Genomic DNA, 22111 nt, shown 5'->3' with positions numbered 1-22111 from the left:
AATGAACGCAGGCAGTGACATATTATGCATTTTAATGTTCCATTTACTGTCTACTTTCCCTACCACTGGCATGTGAGCTTTGAGAGGTCAGGAATTTTGTTTTGTTCACTGTTACCTTTCCAGTACCTAAAAGAGTATTTGGCCTAGAGCTAGAGCCTGACTACTATTCGATAAATGAATGAATGAATTATTGGATGACTGGAAATGAGAGAAGGAGTAAAGAAGGGCTAAGTCTGGGTCAAATCTTGAAGACTGCGCTGGAGTTCAAAAGGTAGACCAAACAAGAAAGTCATTCCAATATTCCAAGGGCATGGGTCATTGCGTCAAAGCCACAAGCAATGGCCTGGAGCTGAGCAACAAGCAGATGCTGGGTCTCAAAGGGCTTAAACAAAAAGTATAAGAGAAGGAGCAAAGAAAAATAAATACAGAGCCTCTTGGGCATTTCTGGGATTTTGTTTAAGATGTTAAATTTCTCAGGGGATAAGAAACAGATTTCTTTAATTTTAGTTCACCAATAATACACCCTAGTGTTTTCAGAAGAAAGTCTGAGGCACCCTGTTATGCTCAAAGATCTCTAAACTACTTCTGAATATGTGGGAGAGACTGAAAAGTCTGGGAATAAGGAAACCCCTCTTTTGTCTCCTTTTAAGGTAAAGCTAACTCCCATGGTAAACTCAAATTTAGGAGTCCATCTGGTTGGCCTTGTTTTACTGCACTGGGCAAGCAGCCAGGAGTTCTGTTGTCCTTGCTTGCTGACCATGGCTTTGAGGAAATGCTACCCCCATCCCTACAGAAGAGACAGAATAGAGACACCCTGGGTGTCTTTACTCAACCAGGGGCTGATACTTTTCATCTGTAATTCACAAACTTGAGTACCTTTGAGAACACTGGGTGGCCTTATTACAAAACGAAGTTCTAGGCCTATTCCTGGAGTTTTTTATTCGGTGGTCTTGGATGGGCCTAACTATGCGCATTTCCAACAAAATCCAAGTGGTGCTGGTAATGCTGCCTGGGGATGGTGTGTGCAGAGGCACAACCCTATGCAATGCTGGTAGCCCCCTAGGTGCAGTACATCTGGTTTCTCTCCATCATATCTCTTCTGGCTCTGCAGTGTTCACTCATTCAATCTTTATGTTCTCCACAAGCGTGGAAATTCTGTCTCTCTCATTTATCTTTGTATTTCTAGCACTAACATAGCAATCTACCTGTATTTGCTAAATTAATAAATTCCACTGCCTTCTCAAAAAGACACAGGACAATAGGAAAGAGAGTGGCCCCAAATGGCCATACTGCCGAAGCAGAGCCAATTTGAAGCCAAGAGTCAGGAGCATCTTCCAGGTCTTCCACACGGATGCAGGATCCCAAGGTTTTGGGTCGTCCTTGACTGTTTTCCCAGGCCACAAGCAGAGAGCTGGATTGGAAGTGGATCAGTCAGACATGAACTGGCACCCATGTGGGATCTCAGTGCATTGCAAAGTGAAGACTTTACCCACTAGACTACAGTGCCAGCCCCAGATATTAAAAATATTTTAAGATGAAAATAAAATATATCAAACTTGCATTTAAATCAGTGTCCAGAGGGTAATTTAGTATTTTAAATGCCTACATTAAAAAGAAGGAAAGATCACAAGGCAATAAATCAACTTTCTAATCTAAGTTGCTGGAGGGGAAAAAAAGAGGGGCCGTCACTTGCCTATCTTGTAGTGACAATCTGAGTACTGGTGACTGTGCTTCCAATCCAGTTTCTTGCTAAGTACTTGGCCCCTGCCACCTATGTGGGAGATTAGGATGGATTTACTGGCTCCTGGTTTTAGCCTGACATAGCCTGGGCTAATGTAGCCTTTGGGGAAGAAACCAGTGGTTGGAGGATTCTCTCCTCATCCTCGCTCTCTCACTCTACCTTTCAAATAAATAATTCAAAAATATTAATAATAATGTATTTTTAAAAGTAAATTGGGTCAGCCCCAGCTCTGTGGCCTATCAGCTAAAGTCCTCACCTTGAATGCACCCGGGATCCCATGTGGGTGCCGGTTCTAATCCCGGCAGCTCCACTTCCCATCCAACTCCCTGCTTGTGACCTAGGCAAGCAGTCAAGGTTGGCCCAGGGCCTTGGGACCCTGCACCCGTGTGGCAGACCCGGAAGAAGCTCCTGGCTCCTGGCTTTGGATCGGTGCAGCACCGGCCGTTGCGCTCACTTGGGGGGTGAATCATCAGATGGAAGATCTTCCTCTGTCTCTCGTCCTCTCTGTACATCTGACTTTGTAGTGAAAATAAAATAAATCTTAAAAAAAAAACAACAAGTAAATTGGGCCATAGAATGCAGGAGCAAACATTGTAGAAGTGTTAGAAGAATACATAGGAATAAATATCACTTTAGACAATGACTTTTTTAACATAATGCTAAAATAACAAGTGACAAAAAACAAAAAGATAAATTCAATGAAATCAGGAACTTATGTGTTTCAAAAGACATTGTCCAGGCTGACATGATACAGTGAGCTAGCAAGTCTCCAGCAATGGCAATGTCTCATATGAGCACCAACCAAATCCCCAGTTGGTGTACTTCTCCCAGGCTCCAGCTAATGCACCTGGGAAAGGAGTGGAAATGGCTCAAGTAGTTGATCCCCTTCTACCCTCTCAGTAAACCTGGATCCTGGCTTCAGCCTGGCCTTGTCCTGGGCATTGCAGCTACTTGGGGAGTGAAGCAGTGGATAGAAGATCTCATTTCTCTCTCTTTTTCTCTTTCTCTCTCTCTCTAGCTCTGTATTTTAAACAAACACAAATATATATATATATATATATATATATATATATATATATATATATCCAACTCCCTTTGTGGCCTGGGAAAGTAGCTGAGGACAGCCCAAAGCTTTGGGACCCTGCACCCACATGGGAGACCCTGGCTTTGGATTGGCTCAACTCTGGCCGTGGTGGCCACTTAGGGAGTGAACCATTGGATGGAAGATCTTCCTCTTTGTCTCACCTCCCCTCTCTCTGACTTTCCAATAAAATAAAATAAATTTTTTTTAAAAAAAAAATAACATTATCAAGATGTAAAAGATGTTAAAAAAAACACAGAAAGGAACAAAATATTTGTAAAGTATGTATTTGCTAAGGACTTTGTATTAAAAATATACCAACATTTCAATAAGAAAAAGATAAATCACTTATTTTTTTTAAATGGACAAAGGATTTAAATAGACATTTCTCCAAATAAGATAAACAGCTCAACAAATGAAAATATGATGTCATTTGCCATCAGGGAGATGCAACTCAAAACCACAAAAACCACTCAGACCTCTCAGGAGTCTATCACAACAAAAACAGATAAGAGCGAGATGTCAAGGACTTTGAGAAATCACTCTGCGCTGAAATCATACATTGCTGCTGTGGACATAAAAATGTGCAGCCACTTTGGAAGACAATCTAGCAGTGGTTTGAATGGTTAAAAAAAAACACAGGACAGGGCTTAAATCCATTCTGTATAAACCTAAGATAAGTGAAATTTCACAAAGACTGTATACAAATATACACAGCAGTGTTAATCATTCCAATGAATTTTCAAAAAGTATAATTTACCCAAATCTCCAACAACCAAAGACAGATACATAAAATATACTGTATATTATATATATATATAAATTCAATATGGTATTGAAATTAAGCAAATAAAGGGGGAAATAAGCACTGTTATAAACCACAACATGGGGGAACATTGAAAACATTATTCTCAATGACAGAAGGCAGTTACTAAAGACCACATATCACATATGATTCAATTATTGCAAAGGTTAAAATAGGAAAACCTATATAGCTACCTGTACAGTAGATTAGTAGTTGCTTGGGACTGCAAGACACAATGGAAGAAATGGAGAGTGACTGCAAAGGTATAGGGCTTCTTTTCAGGGTAATGAAAAGATTATAAAATTACCTAGTAATGATTGCACAATTCTGTGAATGCTCTAAAACAATTATGTATGTCATATTTATGAATCTTATTACAAACGAATTATCTTTCATAAAGTTATTAAAATCACACCTTTTTAGAAGACTATATAAACTTCATATTCATTAGTGAAACCTACGTTAAAGAAACAAGTACAAAAATGAAAATTCCCATAATTCTATCATGTAGAGGGAACCAGGAATCATCATTAATAATAATTTGTATCCACCTAATCTGTATGTAAACAATGTGGACTCATACAAATTTATATGTTGCTTTTAAAACTTATTATTGTAGAGCCAGTACCATGGCACAGCAAGCTGTCACAGTTTGTGTATCAGCATTTCACATTGGAGTGCTGGACAAGTTCCCATTGTTCCACTTCTGATCCAGGTCAATTCTAAACCTGGGAAAGCTGCAAAAGATGGCCGAGTATTTGATCTCCTGCCCCATGTGAGAGATGGGGTTGGAGTTCCTGGCTGTTGGCTTCAGCTTGGCCTAACCCTAGCTCTTACGATCATCTGGGGAGCGAATCAGCAGACTGAAGAAACATCTCTCTCTCTTTCTCAAATAAATAAAATAAATCTTTCAAGAATTTTAGCATGGTGAACCTTTCTTTAGTAAGTGAATTTTTAAAAAGATTTGTTTATTTTTATTGGAAATTCAGATATACAGGGAGCAGGAGAGACAGAGTGGAAGATCTTCTGTCAGCTGGTTCACTCCCCAAGTGGCTGCCACTGCCAGAGCTGAGCCAATCCAAAGCCAGGAGTCAGGAGCCTCCTCAGGGTTTCCAACACAGTTACAGGGTCCCAAGGCTTTGGGCCATCCTCAACTACTTTCCCAGGCCACAAGCAAGGAGCTGGATGGGAAGCAGGGCTGCCAGGATTAGAACTGGGGCCCATATGGGATCCTAGTGCAAGCAAGGCAGGACTTTAGCCACTAGACTACCATACTGGGCCCATAAATGAATATTTTTAGCAGTTGTATAATATTCATAGCTGATTCCTGAGAGATCCAAGCTTGGCAATGGGATCTCAAATACCTTAAGTTCCAGGTCTATATAAACTATACCACAAAAGCATGAAGATAAACTCACTTAAAACTTTGTTGTGCAGAAGCTGTACATCCTTGGACAGCTATTTCAGCTCTCTAGGTATCTGTTTCCTTCTTCCATGCACTATGGTTGGTAGAAGAAGACACCTATGGTCCCCATTCCTGCTCCCCACCACCTCTACCCTCAATCATATTCTGCTCCGTGCAAACACTAGGGGTCTTTGTGCAGTCTCTGAGTCAAGGACACAAGAAAGGAGGCATTAGTGTATGCAGCATGCTTACTCATCAGCATCACTTTCTCCTTGATGAAGAGGCAGGTGAAGTCACATGTGTTAATACGGATCACTGACCACTGCCTGAGGCTATGGGCACCACAGCACTAGGACTAACATTGTGTAATTAGCCTTAGCCTCTGAGTCACTCAAGCTGCAGTGGAAAATTCCCAGGCCTTTTTGAGAATTAGATCCAGACTGAAGGCCTGGCCTCTAACCCTATCAGCTGAATTGCCTTTGACCAATAATTTACCTTCTCATACCCTAATTTCCTCCTTAGCTGAATGGGGTAGCACAAGTATTTAATTCAGAGATCACTGTGGGCTAAATGTGGTAAGCAAGACTACCTCACTCAATCAATATCCATTCTTTTTCTTACATGCTTTATTAAACCCCTGAGTTATAACCAATTAAGATGGACTAGAACAGCTACATTAAAAATGGTTGATCAAATTTTTCTCTAAAGGACTGTCAGGGAACTACAAGGCACAACAGAATACAGTTATTAAGGCCTTAGATGTGGAAACATTAAGACCGTCCAGGATTCATGGTAAGAATAGTAGCTTCATTTCTTGCCTCATGACTTATCACCCAGGGGCCGCCTTTCCCCACACTCGGTTCTATTCCTGTAGTATGTAGTTTTGTATCAGTAAGTGCAGTGCGGCATGAAAAAAAAAAGTTCACAAACTTTGGATTCAGAAAGAACGGGTGTGAAGTCTGACTCTTGTGCTTATCAGCTATGTTCTTAGTCATTTCCTGGTTTCCTCAGCTTGAAGGGGGCCATTCCTAACAACTGCCTTTCAGAGCTGAGCAAGGACTTCAGATGTCAAATGTGAAGTAATGGGCAAATGGTGAGAGGCTCTCAATGGCAGCTGTGAGCTCTCAGCCTGTCTTGTGACAAAGGTAAGGAAGAGAAGCCTGGTCTGCGGTAACAGACTCCATCTCACCACCGTTTCCAGCCCTGATATCCACAATCTTAGGTTCTTGATGCTTCTTGAAATCCCCAAATGCATAGGAATTCAGTAAATACTACTGAAAGGTGACTTCTTAGTGGTGAAATATCCCCTGCTCTCATGGGTTCACTGTGCACTTACTTGGATACTTGCGGATGATCCGGAAAGGCTGGTTATTCACGTCCGTCTCTGTTATGTAACACACATATTTCTCATGGAGCCTGACAGGGTATTTCAGGACAGAGAACACCCTGTAGAAGCCATTCAGTTGCTCCTCGAGGACCTCCACTGTGCTGTGGTTGCTCAGGTCTCTCTCTGCACGGTCCAGCCATGTCACGTTGGGTGCGAGATACCAGCCCTTGGAGATACAAGTGGCTACGTCTTCATCGCCCATTCTACTGAACTGCACCAGGGGCATTTCAGAGTCTGATTGGGAAAAAATAACAATTCGTTTCTTTATTTCATCACCCAGGAGGCTCAGGCTAGCATAAATCTCACCCTTGGTTGCTGGGGTCCGAGCAGTAGGTATAGATGACACAAAGGTGTGAAGAGAACAGTTCCCTGCTTGGCAGGGCCTGGGGAGCGTCCAGCTGTTTCGCAGGGCCCGGCAGATTTCTCTCTGACCACCTTGACGCAGTCTCACCCCCTGTTTGCATGGACACTCAAATACCCCACTAAGAATTCTGTAATCTATTGAGGCATTGTTTGCCCCTGTGAGATGGCTTTGGCAACTACTGTGAGCTTAAGAATTAATGTTATTGATGTCTTGGTGAGTGGGCCTTTAACTGCGCACAGGAGTCCAATTAAACCTACAATTAAACCCATGCCATTTCTGGACACCTTATTGTGCGCCTACCCATTGCCCTTAAATCGGGCCCAGACATATAGCATGCCTTCTGGGAAACGGCTTAACAAGAATTTTACAAACTAATAGAAGTGATGGGAGTATGAGCTGAAACTGCTATGGCAAAAATGTAAGTACTGTGACCTTAAAGGTTAGCCTGTCCTTGCAACTCTTTAGAGCATAGAAAATGTAACTGCTTTAGCCGCTTTCATAATTTTTTAACTAGAGGAAATATAGGATGATTCTATTAACATCACAGAGATATACACTTGATTATTGTTTGATTGCTTATGAGGTTGTAGAGCCTGCAGTCGTAGGGGGATTTAATGTTTGAAACTTTTTGTCTTAGATCCTTATGTTTTTTTCTCTTTTGATGTATTTCTCCCATTAAGTGACAGATACAGTTGTGAAAATAAAATGTAGTAGGAATGTTTTACTAATTAGTAGGTAACCATCTGTGCCTTGGCCTTGGAGTTCTGGCTGTCACCTAGTGGCCACTTCTGAAGAATGAATAACGGCTTACTTTAAAGAAACTGATTATAGTAACTTACAGAATTATCTTTAAGAGCACCTGGTTGACCATGAAGTAAAAATTAATTGAACATCTGTGCATACTGTCTTAGTTCTAAAGTAAAAGATAAAAAATCAAATGCTTGTGCAGAGGCATGTGATGTGTCTAAGTAAATAAAAAGAACAGCTGCTTCTTGAAAAAAGAAGGCAGCAAAGAGGCAGCAAGAACACAACAAGTGTCTGTGTCTTTCTTTATCGCCGACTCCATGCACCCTTCCCGAGCTCTGAACTCAGCTGGAGCTGGATACTCCGGCACTTGGTTTTCCTATTAACCCCTGTGTAAGAAACATATTTCATGGTACACTATAAAGTTCCAATGCAAACATAGTAAGAGAACAGGACACTTGAACACCCTTGCCTTCCACATCTCCTCCGTCTGCTATTTTCAGATTCTTCCTCTCTTTGGGTAAGTTCATTCCAGATTCATGTCTGAGCTCAGCCACCCTGCTTAGAACCATAGAGGGTAATAAATGATTCCTACCACCACCACCACCTGTAATCTCTTCCCAACTCTCATCCTGGTGAAATTCTGCCATGCTTTCCCCAAACCCTATCAGATCCTTCATGAGAAGAACATAGCCTTCCATGTAATGCTGAGAAGGATAGGGATCCTGGGGCATTCTGAAGAGCCTTTAACCCAGTCCAACCTCCATTTTCATAGTGAGAAAATCTAAATGAGTAGTTCAAAGTCATCCTGAAACAGAACCTGGGCCTCCTGACTCCCAAGCCAGGGCTCTGCTCACTTCACACCTTGGAGTTTTCATGCAGGATTATCATATCACATTTCATGGATTTGGGTGTTACAAATCATTCAGAAAGTGTGAGGTAAGCCTAGTGCTTCCTTATTCTGTTTTTTCTTTTTAATGTTGTGTTTGTATGAATGAATGATATATACAGGTACAGATAAAGCACCTTTTATTGAGAGGAATATATACTTTAAAGATGTCTATTTTTAAAAAATGTGTTAGAGAACAACAGGGAATGAGCGAGAGAGAGAGATTCTGTCCACCGGTTCATTCCCCGAATACCTGCAATAGCCAGAGCCCAGAATTCCCATCTGGATTTCCCCCATGAGTGGCAGGAGTCCAGGTACTTGAGCCACCATGTGCTGCCTCCAAGGTTGTGTATCAGCAGGAAAATGGACTGAAAGCCAAGAATCTGGGACTCCAATCAGGCACTCTGATACAGGTTACATGCATGCCAGGTGGTATCCACAGTGTATACCCCAAGAGCAATATTTTTTAGCAAAGATGAACTGACATTCCAACTATTATTGTAGGGGCAAGAAAAATCTATAACAATGTGAGTAATTGAGAAGTGAGAACAGCCCCAAACTGAAACTTATTTTTAGAAATAGAGGTTTGAAACCAGATTCATTAAAAAAAATTTTTTCCCTTACCTTCTACTATTAGTTTAATTGTACTTTCCCCTCTTCCATCTGGTGTGATAGCTGAGCACTTGTACACAGCTTCATCCAAGAAATCCACATTTCTTAACAAAAGTGATAGAGTCCCCTCAAAGATTTCATCTCGATCCACAGAGACCCTTCCTTCATATAGGGAGTTCTGGTCCTCCAACTGCTCTGTATTATTGTGGAACTGGTAAACCAACTTCGAGAAAACTTCAAAAATGTCATAATGCCTTAAAAAGCGATAATATTCCTTGTCATCCTCTACCTCATATTCCTCTATGATGTCTTCTCTTTTCCAAGAAAACTCAAGATTCTCTGTGTCCTTCACAAAGGAGAAATGGCAAGAGAGGGTAACATCAGTGAATGGGTGAGCCCGCAATTCCTCTTCTGTAGACACTGAGAACAACAGAGAAGTAGTGTTACTACGGACCAATGAACACTGCATAGGCAAGCCTTGATAACAAATGCTATTTCAAACACATGGGAATTCAGAGCAGGGATCTAAATGATTCTCAAATTTATCGGAAGGCAACATGGGCAATGTTTGTTCTCTTCTCCCCCACATCAAGTGATGCTGAGAACAACCCTGCAGAAGCTGTTGCCTCTGCCTTACTAGGAACCTAGTAAATCAGGACCTCATCAGCACCAATGTTGCTTACAGTGCCACACTGCACTTACTGGAGACACACTGGAAAAAGACAGGATGATTCATCACTATCACCTTTATCCCCATTTCCATTGATTGCCAATATCATCAATGAACAAGAGTATCTGATGGGCAGGGTCTACATCACACCTAGGATCCTATCTACAAACAAATCTCAAAAATGTCATTTTTCACTTTCCAGTTTCAGTGATGCTAGAAAGCCCTAAAGAAAGGCAGAAACTGATGTCCAGAATTTTAACCTGCTTTTGTCACATATTACCAACCACACTGGGCACAGTTAGCAAGTGAAAGAGCTGAAGGCTGTGGAGAATTGACATGTGTACCATGGACTATTCATAAAATCATGACATGATTCAATACTTCCAACTGGTGTCCCAGAGGTTGCCGCTGATGATCAGGGAAAGACCACATCAGTAGCTTTCCCCTTATCACTTAAATCAGAATTATCCCTCTCTAGTTTACCCTATAAATTAAATTCCTAATCAAAAATCTTCTGTCAAATGACTCCTGCTAAAATACAAAACTGATGCCCAGGAAGAAAAATTGCCCCTGGTTATGATGTTAAGATAATGGTAACAAACAAAAAAAGAAGTAAGACTTCCTAGAGTTAAAAATGGTATTTAGGGACAATGCTACAAATTTTTTTAGCCTAAAAGACTAATTAAATCCCCAAATTAAGGACAAGAATAATGAGAAAGTAGGGACTCTAATAAGGTAATTTTATTTTTTCTCCCTGAGACTCTGCACTTGACGAGTAGTGAAAAAGAAAAGTTGGTGGGTGTGAGCCTAAGTTACTCTTTGATGTAATCAGGGCAGATGAAATAAAAGAAAATCCCAAGATGAAATCCCAGAGAGATAGGCAGGGAAGCTTCCAAGCAACTGAGAGCCAGTGCAACAGGAGCAGTTACATGCTTATTGGCGGCCACGCATCACCCTGGGTGTGTCTATGAGGGTGTTTGGGGAGGAAATTAATCTTTGAATGGGTAGATCCAGGAGAACAGATCGCTCTTTCACACAGCAGTCCACATCCACTCAGCTGAAGTCTTCATTGTATAAAAAAAGTGAGTCTTCCTACCAGCAAGATGGTACTGCTGAGCAGCCTCTTCCTGGTGCAGACTCCAATTGGAAACACAGGTTCTCCCTGGGTCTCGAGCCTTTGGGCTCAGATCCACACCATAGTTTCCCTCGGGCCTCCTGCTTGCAGAAGACACAGCCTGGACCTTCTCAGCCTCCAAAATCGCATAAGCTGATTCCTTAAAATCGATCAATTGCTCCCACTCCTGCTTTCTCAGATTATTCTGTTAGTCTGGAGAACACTGACTATACCAGGTAGCATTTATCTAGTAGTTAAAATGTGTGAGACAGAGTCTGAAACCTTTTCTGGAATTAAAGCTCTCAATCAGTGAGATAGCCTGGAGGTGGTGAGGATTAGAATCCCCAGCTAACTACCAAGAAAAATCTACCATGCAGTGGAGTTGCTCAAGGACATGCATCTTGGTGAGCAGCAGCAAAGGCTTGAATAAAACCAAGGTTGCGAAGCCAACTCTTGCAAGCTTGCTCTTTTAGCTGCTAATCACAGACCCTCCGTCTAACTTTGACAAATGAATCAATCACTAATTAAATGAATGAGTGATGGATATAAGGATGGAAGAAGGAGGCAGGGAGAAACTTCGAGCAAAAATTTGGACTTGTAAATAAAAAGTCCAGGTGCTTTCTTACTTGAATTATTGTTATATTTCTGATACAACTATCACCAAGAAGCAGTAGTTTATTTTTTTTTCTAAGTCCTGGCCTACTAAACTGTAGATTCAAGTTTTACTGCCAAATACCCCCTTAGTAATGTTTTGTAATCTTTATGAGTTACAGTTTCCTCCTGTACAATTAGCATAATAACATCTGCCCCAGAGTTGTTAGCAAATACCTTGGGATTCCTTTTCATGCTCAGGGACTGTTTTTTATCTGACATGGATCAGTCATTTTCCAGAGCAACAAGAAATAGAGCACATAAGTGAGTATTTCAGTAAGATGCTCCTTCTCCCAATCTCTCACAAGAATATGTGACAATCCTTAATTCTTCTACTCAGGTGGTCTGGCTACAGCTGTGCGCATTCTGGTCCCTAGGGAAAGTCCTAATTTAGGAATACAAGCAAGCCAACAAATCATGAGACATGATCTACTGCTGATGTAACTGGTAATACAAAAGCCAACTTGTGACTGATATGTCTGCAGATGGTCCTACTTGAATCTAAATAACTCCTTTACTTAGTTCAATTCCTGTCATTTTTTTCTTCCAAGATTCCTCCTTTTTAAAATATATTTTAACTTACTTACATAAAGTGAATAAATTTCTTATTGACTAGCACAGATGTAGGAGCACAATGATACTTCCAAGCCTACCCTTCTTTCATCTTTTTCTTTCTCTTTTTTTAAATGTTACAATGGCATACTTTAATCTTACTTTACAATCACAGGTTTAACACTCCATCAGGTAAAGAATTCAACAACTACCAAGTGGAAAAAGCCTACTATTCCTCCAGAGTATAGACAAAAGCTGTAAACAATAATCAAACCTCAGAGTGTCAGTCCGTGTATTAGTTACCACAGATCAGGGAAAACAAATGGTAGTTAACCTTTTGTGAATGGCTTATTTCACTATGTATAATGATTTTCATTTGCATCCATTTTGTTGCAAAAGACAGGATTTCATTCTTTTTTATAGATTGAGTACTATTCCATGGTAGTATTCCTATATATCACATTTTCTTGATTTCTTTATCCACTCATCTGTTATTGTACATCTGGATTGAGTCTATATCTTAGCTATTGTGAATTGAGCTGCAATAAACATGGGTGTACAAATAATCTCTCAAATGCTGACTTAATTTTACTTGGGTATATTCACAGGAATAAGAGAACTTGGTCATAATCTATTTTCAGATCTTTGAGGAATCTCCATACTATCTTTCATAATGGTTGTATTAGTTTATATTACTACCAAGAACGATCAGGGTACATTTTTCCCCCACATCCTTACCAGCATTTGCTGTTTTTTATTTTCAGATGGTAGTCATTCTAACTCACCTACGCTATTTCTAAACCATTATATAATCACCCTTCAAAGCTTTAAGAAGCTGAGGCAAAATCTCAAAAAAATCTGAAAGAAAAAAACCCTAATAATACAAGAAAACCCATTGGGTACTGCTGAAAGATACTATGCTAATGTACCTGCACATGGAAATAAATAAGTTGTAAATTCTGCTGTGAAATGAAAGATATTAGAAGAAGAAACAGACATGTTCTCTTTCTCTTCTCACTGAGATATTTTCCTTTCACATATTTGATCAGGTTTTTCCTGAGTGGATTACCACCTCATTTTCCCCCTACACACACACACACACACACACACACACACACACACACACACACACACACACACACACGGGTTCGGGGAGAAAGAGAAACCAAGCATCCAAAGAAAGGATCTAGTCACCTGGCTGGACTTGGCTTTATTCTAATTCCTGATCAGATCTTTGGAGCCTGGGGACACCTTCCATCCTCTGGCCTCTTTAAAAGCAGATTGTCACAGTCCCCTAAGAGATGGCACATGCCTGAGGCTGTCCATGTGGTTGGTCACTCCACAGAACAGTTCCACTGCAAGTCTGGGTTTATCATGCTTTTAATTTTTTTTCTTTTACAAATTTTTGCTGAAAGACTTTCATTTACTAGAATTACATAAACCTTTCCAACATCTATATATTCATGACTAAGATTTTTGAAGCATTGGACACAGTGAGTTCCATAACCCTTGTGCTGACTGCATATAGATTTTATGGATAGCTCTGACATCAAATATTCTGCAAATATATGTTCTTAAATATGCATTTGTCAGAGTCACTTAAGGAGCCTGGATTTTGCTTTTGTTTGTTTTTTTTTGTTGGTTGGGGTTCTCAAACTTTAGATGAGAATAAGACTAGTCATCAAGATTTGGCCTCAAACCAAACAAATCAAATTAGGGGTAGGATAAAGTAAGAGATTTTCTTAACTTTAAAAAAAAGAAAGAATAGAATAAATAATGTGCTTATAATGTGTGTGTGTCACTTCCACCCCACCCTCCCAACACCCTCAATCTTTCCCAGGCCTGGTAAGGAATATACTAGGTATTTATTACTCCCATTTAACAAATGAAAAGACTGAGTTTGGAAGGATTAAGTAATTTGCTTGTTTGCTTGTTTACCTCTAAGCTACCATTTTTCTTATCATCCCCAATGCTTTTACACAAAGTTTTTTTGCAAGTGACTCACCTGCACTATGAAGAAGTAGAAGTATGTTGATAGTCACCAAAAAGGAAGACATTCTGGAAGGAACAAAAAGAAAAGCATGGTGTAATTTAAGGCCTTCCACAACGAACAGTTCAGTATACTCCCTGGGTTTGCTCTATAAAGTTATCAATACATGAATTTGTTAAAAGTAATTTTTTATAAAAATTCTAGTTCCAAAATTAAACTGTATCTAAGGCATAAAATGAAAATCAGAAAATTAACATCAGCCAACAGCGAATATGGTGTGCAGTAACCTGCTGTAGATTCAAAGAAAGTTTTGTACAGCTACTGCCTCTAGACCCCAGCCTACCTCAGCCGACAGATGCTGCCCGAACCCCAGCATGCTCTGTGGGACAGCTCACTGAGTCAAGTCCACACAGGCTGATCCTGTGCAGGTCTACATGTTCTACTACACAAAACTAGTATTCTCTTTCTATACTGTGTCAACCCATCTCCAAATGAGCCACAGTTGAATTCATCTGGATCCAAAGTCATTCCTTCCCAGGCAATGGTCATCAGCCCCTCTGGATTTAAACTGGGGCAAGTTAGAGGTGGAGGAGATGTGATCAGTACATATTCAAGTTATGGAGTCCACGCTTTGAAATGGAGAGAAATAGCCAAGAATATAGCCAGGACTGACATGAAAGGCCTACAGCAGTTCTGGAAAGGCTAGGAGAAAGGGCCCAGGGAAGGCTCCGGTTCTTTGAGAGTCTCTGACATAAATACAAGCCTCTAATACTCACAAGTTAAACCCACCTGCCTTTCTGGCGCCATCCTTCACTACTCCCCACACTTTAAGTTCTAGCAGCATCATTGCAAAGGCATAGTGCTGTTCATACTTGCTGTGCCTGGCATGGTCCCCATCACTCCTACCCTCACTTACCCCTACTACTTATTCACACCTCTGCCCAAGTAGCATTTCTCAAAGCTCTCTCCAGCCTCATATTTAGATAATTACTCTTTCTTTATCTCGAACACACTTTTATTGTTGCATGAATCACACCACAGGGCAATTATTCTTGTTTTTAGGGCAATTATTATTTACGTGTTCTGTCCTCCCTTACTATTTCAAAGAAACAAAGTTAATCATACCCTCTCACATTTATTTACTTCCCTTTCCTCCTGTTATCAATGAAGAAGAAAAAACTCACCACAATCCTTCAGTCTGGTTACAGTACTACCTAAAATAGTGTCTTCATGTCAAGCACTTACAAAGGCTGAGTTGAATATTCAGAAAAAGCCTAAGAAGCAGGTGCTACTATTTCCAATTTGTGGATGAGAAAACTACAGCATACAGAACATAAATAATTCATCCAGGGTCACACAGAGCCAAGACTCTTGCCCTTTAGGTTAGCTGGAGCCTGGGAATTACATCTCAACTCTGTCCTCATAAATCTCTCCAATTGTAGCCACAAGCCTAAGTAGCCCCTATCACCCAGGGGTGTCCCTGGGTGACACTAAGGGGACAGGATTCTCTTAGGCCAATGAAGTCCATGGCTTGTGCAATATTACACTAAGACATTTTCCTAGCGACCTATTTGACCCTGGAAAACCCATGCTCTGTGAGTTGAATATTAGCAGACACAAAAGTCTTCAGAAGAATAGGAAGAAGTAATCAAAGACGCTTTTGGGGTTAGTAGAAAAATCCATTGCCAAATGTAAATACTCTAAATAGGAACATGGCTAGTGACTGACAGTGTCTACTGACTTAAGAAATATTTCTCTGTGGTAGTTACAGTAAAAAAAAAAATACCTAAAATAATACAAAATCTGAAAGGAAACATAGCAGATAATAGCTACTAGCACTGCTGACCTCTACTGCTGTAGAGGTAAAAGTTGTAGGAATAATGTCCCCTTCCAACTCACTAAAACATTATTACCCAAATTCTAAGGTGTGAAAGTTTTTGACCATTAGGAAAGACATAAATCCTACAGCCTTCCAGATCCTCCCCCAGCACAGACATAATATTTGCTCCTCTGCACTTCCACTGCTCTTACTGCTTTATATTACTCTCATTCCTTCAGTAAGACTTCTGTCTAGTGATTCTAACATGAGGGCGTTTCAAAAAGTACATAGGAAATAGAATTTAAAGGTTTGCTTTGGTTGCAAAAATTTTGAAATTTACATGTATGCAGGATCTTTAACAAATTTTCAGAGGGCTGTCACATGGTACAACAAGCTAATCCTCCATCTCTAAGTCTCAGGATCCTATATGGGCACCGGTTTGTGTCCTAGCTGCCTCACTTCTGATCAGCCCTCTGCTTATGGTCTGGGAAGGTTGAGCTAAGTCTTTGAAATGCTGCACCCACGTGGAAGACTCAGAAGAGGCTGCTGGCTCCAAGTTTTGGATCTTCTCAGCTCAGGCACTGTAACCATCTGGGAGTGAATCAGTGGATAGAAAATCTTTCTTTCTGTCTCTCCTCTGTAAATCTGTCTTTCCACTAAAAATAAAAATTCTCAAAAATGCATAGTCTGGAAAATTGTTCATGAATTTTAAATGTTTCTAGCACCAAAATAAAGTTCTTATAATTCAATTTCCCCAGAAACATTTTGAAGCATTCTTATAGAAAACATGTTCATTGTGAAAACTGCTTTTTTTAAAAAAAATAGAAAGAAAAAAAAACACTAAAATTACTTTGAATTTATCATCCAACTACTGTTACCATTTTATAGTGTTCATTTTAGTTTGTCTTTTATATGTGTATTCTTCAATAAAACTGAATTTGTACATGCAGTTCAATTTCCCTCATTACACTATTTTCTGTTTCTCTGTTGTTAAATAATGATTTAATTTTAACTGCTTAGCTTTGTTTATCTTATTTCCCCTACCAGGCAGTAAAGCACGTTCTCCTAGTCTTTCACATATCTATCATAGCAGTTCATATGCCATGAGTACCTAACAATTTTTTTAATTAACTGAATGAAGCTGAAGTCTTGTGTAAGATTCTTATAACATTTCACGATATAACAGGAAAAAGAAAAGAGAAACATGAACCAAAAAAAAAAAAAATCCACAGGCTACTAAAGAGGAACATGAATCAATCAACTTATGCTTGCACCCTTCTCACCTGTGGTTTGCAGAAAAACAGTAAGTCTAATGAAGCATCTCTGCATGGTCACATAAGCACAGAGTGACCAGACTGAATCAGAACATACACCTAAACACTTCAGACACATTATTGGTGACTAGATTTTCCAGTTCACCATCATTGCCAACAATTATTCCCGAATAAATAGTCCTTCTATCCAAAAAGCTTACCTGTATCACAGCCAGTCACTCTGATCAGCTGAGAGGCAAATGAGGTGGAGTCAGTGCATCTTGGAGGGCCACTTGTGTAGCAGTCCCCAGAGACTGGTTTTGTTATTACCAAGCTGTTGCCACAAAGGCATAGCAGGTTTCTGTGTGACTTGATACTTCTGTTCCAAAAACAAACAACACTCTGAATCCTTTTTAAGATTAATTAATTAATTAATTAATTATATGAAAGAGTTACAGAGAGAGACAGTAAGACAGAGAGGGGATCTTCCAACCACTGGCTCACTTTCCAAAAGGCCACTATAGCTAGGGTCGGGACAAGATGAAGTCAAGAGCCAGAAGTTTCTTCTGGATCTCCCACCTGGGTGCAGGGGCCCAAGCATTTGGGGCATATTTTGCTTCTTTCCAGGCTGAATTGGAAGCAGAGTGGCTGGGACTTGCTAAATTGGGAACATTAGCAGGGAGCTGAATGGTGGCTGTGGCTATATAGAATGCTGGCAATGCAGGCAGAGGCCTTATTTGCTATTCCATAACGCTAGCCCAAAGATGTAATATTTAATATTTCTACAGCTATATTTGTTGGTTTCAAACTGTTTGCTCAGAGTTATGGTAGAAGAATGGAACTAAAATACCACCATAATGTCTAATTTTGGGAAATCACTCTGCACTCATTTTAAAAAGTCACATTTTCAGAGACTAACGAAACAAAATGGGGAAACATTCATTACACAGTTTTGAAAATCAAACACAAAGCTTTATATGCCACAAATACACATATATACACAAATATGTCTGGCTTCAGCTTTGTGAGGAGAAGTATGTGCAAACAGGAAAAAAGAAAATACACTAAAATGTTAACAGTGGCTATTTTTGGATAATGAGATTATATGTAACTTTGTTTTTACCACTGAATTTTCGATAGGGACCTTTTTAATTTATAATAAATATTGTATAGCTGGTAAAAAGGTCATTGAAGAGCCAGCTCTGATACACAAAATATAGTACAGAATGAGAATATAGGAAGAAGAGGGCGAAGAGATTTATTCCTCATTCTCTTTCTTACAAGGGTACTAAGTACAGTTTGTATCTCCTGTTTGATGGCTCTCCTACTAGCCTCCAGGCTCCGGGTCCCTGGTGGCCAGCTCCACATTAGGGAATCTCGCCCTGTGCCCTCCCACAGCACATGGATTATCATCTGGGTCCGAAGGGGTTGACCTAGTCCTGGTGCTCAGCACGAGGAACTAACCTGAGTGAACTACAGATGACAGTTTGAGGAACATTTCCCTTGGTAAATACACCTTATTAGGCTGGGCAGATAAGGGACATGGGCCAGAGGGCTCCTCACTCCACCTGACTGAACCAGTTAGCTCCTGGTCTCGGATCTCCTGGACTTCAGGGTTCCTCCAATCGCTTTCAGCAGCTGAGTGAGAAAAACAACTGTGCAGCTTCAATATGAAATGAATGCTACATCCACTGACATGAACTGCTGAGGGTTTTTGTTCTTATTCTTCTTTAGCTTCTGCAGTCTCTAATATAAACTTTCTTTAAAACATAGTGGACTCTCACTAAAATAACTACAGGATACAGTGTGCTGGAAAGGCAGGAAATAACAATGACCAGTTCCTAGTCTCCTCTCTAATTCGTACTGCAGAGCCTGGGGCCTGATTAACCTACATTTAACTTTGACCTGAGGTAAAGGAGGAGAATCCTAACAGGGTCACAAGATCAAGCAGGTGTGAGGACTATTTTGTCCTCAGCTGTAAGTCCATTTCTTTTTTTTTTTTTAAGATTTATTTTTATTATTTTTTTATTGGAAAGGCAGACATACAGAGAGGAGAGACAGAGAGGAAGATCTTCCTTCCGATGATTCACTCCCTAAGTGAGCGCAAAGGCCAATGCTATGCCGATCCAAAGCCAGGAGACTCTTCCAGGTCTCCCACGTGGGCGCAGGGTCCCAAAGCCTTGGGCCGTCCTCGACTGCTTTCCCAGGCCACAGGCAGGGAGCTGGAAGGGAAGCGGGGCTGCAGGGATAGAACCGGCGCCCATATGGGATCCCGGGCGTGCAAGGTGAGGACCTTAACCACTTGTGCCACCACGCCGGGCCCTGTAAGTCCATTTCTACAAGTGCCACATCGCACGGGCTCTCCCAAGTCTTGCTGCCTTTCCATGTTGCCACAAGGACATGTGGCCTTTCTACAATAACTCTTTTTTTTTAAAGATTTGTTCATTTTTATTGGAAAGGAAGATTTACAAAAAGAAGGAGGGACAGAGAGAAAGACCTTCCTTTCATTGGTTCACTCCCCAAATGGTTGCAACAGCTAGAGCTGAGCTGATCTCGAACCAAGAACCAGGAGCTTCTTCCAGGTCTCCCACACGGTGCAGGGTCCCAAGGCTTTGGGCCATCCTGTATTGCCTTCCTAGGCTACAAACAGGAATCTGGATGGGAGGTGGAGAAGCTGGGACATTAACCGGCACTCATTGGAATCCCAACTCTTGCAAGGTGAGGATTTAACCATTGAGCCATCACACCAGGCCCTGAAGATTTATTTATTTTTATTGAAAAGGCTGATCTACATAGAGAAGGAAAGACAAAGGTCTTCCATCCACGGGTTCATTCCCCAAGTGGCTGCAACAGCTGGAACTGACCCAATCTGAAGCCAGGAGCTAGGTACCATCACCCATATGGTGATCCCATATGGGATCCTGTGAATGCAAGGTAAGAATTGAGTCTTTGAGCCATGGTGCCGGGCCCTCTACAATTACTTCTAATAAGGAAAGGGACTTACCCTGAAATATTTACAATTTGGCCAGCTATAGCATAACAGTAAACTTTTGGCAAGTGGACAAATAGGCCGTGTATTTTCCTACTCCTTCATAATCCTTCTCTCAGGTTAATGTATTGCATGGTCTTGCCTGTCCTTCTCCTTCCCCAGGGGCCCCAAAGCCTTCTTTAGCACTTTCAGCTAGCAGCAGGCAGACCTCAGGGACAGCAAGGTCCACAAGCCCCAAAACTGGTTCACGTCCCAGGAGGCTTTCAGGACTGCAGCTGTTTGGGTGTTTTCAAGGAACACTGTAGGTCTGGAGTGTGCTGTTTAACCTAGGCCCGTCTGAAGGCACTGAAGACACCTCCACAGTAGCATCACAAGGGTTTATTATAATGAGCAATAAGGAGACTCGCACAGCAACCCAGGTAACAAATTTAGCCTTCAATGAATTTGCAGGGTGTCTTTCTGGACATAGAGCAGCCCCAAGTAATCAGTAGTAGCATTTTGTGAATCTTTACACTTATAAGGAGTGTACCAAAGTTTCAGGAAAATTCATACCATAAAACTATTAATGGGGCCTGGTTTCATGGTTAAAATCTTCCCCTTGTAAGTGCCAGGATCCCATAAGCACATTGGTTTGTGTCTCAGCTGCTCCACTTCCCATCCAGCTTCCAGCTTATGGACTGGGAAAGCAGTAGTGAGTGGCTCAAAGCCTTGGGATCCTGCACCCACGTGGGAGACCTGGAAGATGCTCCTGGCTCCTGGCTTTGGATCAGCTTAGTTCCAGCTATTGTGGCCATCTGGGGAGTAAACCAGTGGATAGATCTGCTCTCTGCCTCTCCTTCTATCTGTAAATCTGATCTGTCTTTCTGAAATAAATCTTTCTTTTAAAGATTTATTTATTGTTATTACAAAGTCAGATATATAGAGAGGAGAGACAGAGAGGAAGATCTTCCCTCCGATGATTCACTCCCCAAGTGAGCGCAATGGCCGGTGCTGTGCCCATCTGGAGCCAGGAGCCAGGAACCTTCTCCAGGTCTCCCACACAGGTGCAGGGTCCCAAAGCATTGGGCCGTCCTCAACTGCTTTCCCAGGCCACAAGCAGGGAGTTGGATGGGAAGTGGAGCTGCTGAGATTAGAACCAGTGCCTGTATGGGATCCTGGCACGTTCAAGGTGAGGACTTTAGCCATTAGGCCACGCCACTGGCCCCCAAAATAAATCTTAAAAAAAAAAAAACCAACTATGCATAAATTTCAAAACTTTTCTGCACTAAAATAAGCTTGTGTTCTGCCACTAATGATGATTCTGTCTGGATGTGGAGTATTAAATTCCTGGGACAGACCTGTACAAAAATGACCCTTCTTCTATCCATCTGTATTACAATTCATAAGCCACCAGCCAGGCTACCAACAGGCTTACCTTTATCCACAGCAGTTCTAAAGCATCATGTCTGGAGTCAAGCCATGTGATATTCTATAAAACAGCTGAATTTCATTTGATTCCTGTGCCTCTCGTCTAAGTGCTCTACATTCTAGTTCTGTCAGAATCCCACAAAAGCCTCAAACCAGTGCCTCACCACTCCAATAACCACAATATTTTGAAGTACCATAAATAGATAAATTCCATTTGTAACACTGACTACACTTTGTGAGATGTAAGGCTTGCTTTGGATCTTTTTTTAAGACTAAACTCGGTCTAAAAAAGTAGTGTGATGGAATGGAATGACCCTGGACTTGGGAACCCTCTATATCTAAGGCTCAGTTGCTAGTTGGCCTCATACTCTCTGTGTGATGTCAATTATAGTATTTCTGAGGTTGTGTTTCCTTGTCTCTAAAATGGGGAAACAAATTCCTTTTGATACATTTGATGTGACAAATAGCATTGCATTTAAAATTCCTGATTTAGGTACTTTATGCATATAAGCTCTTTTTCAACTAAATTAGTATCTAAAAATATATTGCTCTTCAAACAATATGAAAGACCTTGTGGTGGGAGGGGCCTGGGAACATTCGGCTGTGGGGCCTGGGTGGGGGGAGCTTCTAGCAGCGTG

General features: G+C 41.0%; 1 protein-coding gene across 1 annotated transcript; it reads right to left on the bottom strand.

The window, feature by feature from the left end:
• Positions 1-5745: 5745 nt before the first annotated feature.
• Positions 5746-14072, bottom strand: LOC121171074 (butyrophilin subfamily 2 member A2-like). Its single transcript, XM_041002559.1, has 5 exons — positions 14021-14072; positions 12754-12762; positions 9041-9436; positions 6369-6653; positions 5746-5753 (listed from the first exon to the last, which is right to left on the bottom strand). The coding sequence occupies exons 1-5, from the start codon at positions 14070-14072 to the stop codon at positions 5746-5748; spliced, it is 750 nt and encodes a 249-aa protein (XP_040858493.1).
• Between the last annotated feature and the right edge of the window lie 8039 nt (positions 14073-22111).

The sequence above is a fragment of the Ochotona curzoniae genome, unplaced genomic scaffold (assembly GCF_017591425.1).
Source record: "Ochotona curzoniae isolate NIBS_2020 unplaced genomic scaffold, NIBS_Ocur_1.0 scaffold_2587, whole genome shotgun sequence".
Classification (NCBI taxonomy): Eukaryota; Metazoa; Chordata; class Mammalia; order Lagomorpha; family Ochotonidae; genus Ochotona; species Ochotona curzoniae.
The sequence above is the reverse complement of the archived record's forward strand: the minus strand, read 5'-3'. Positions and strand labels throughout refer to the sequence as shown.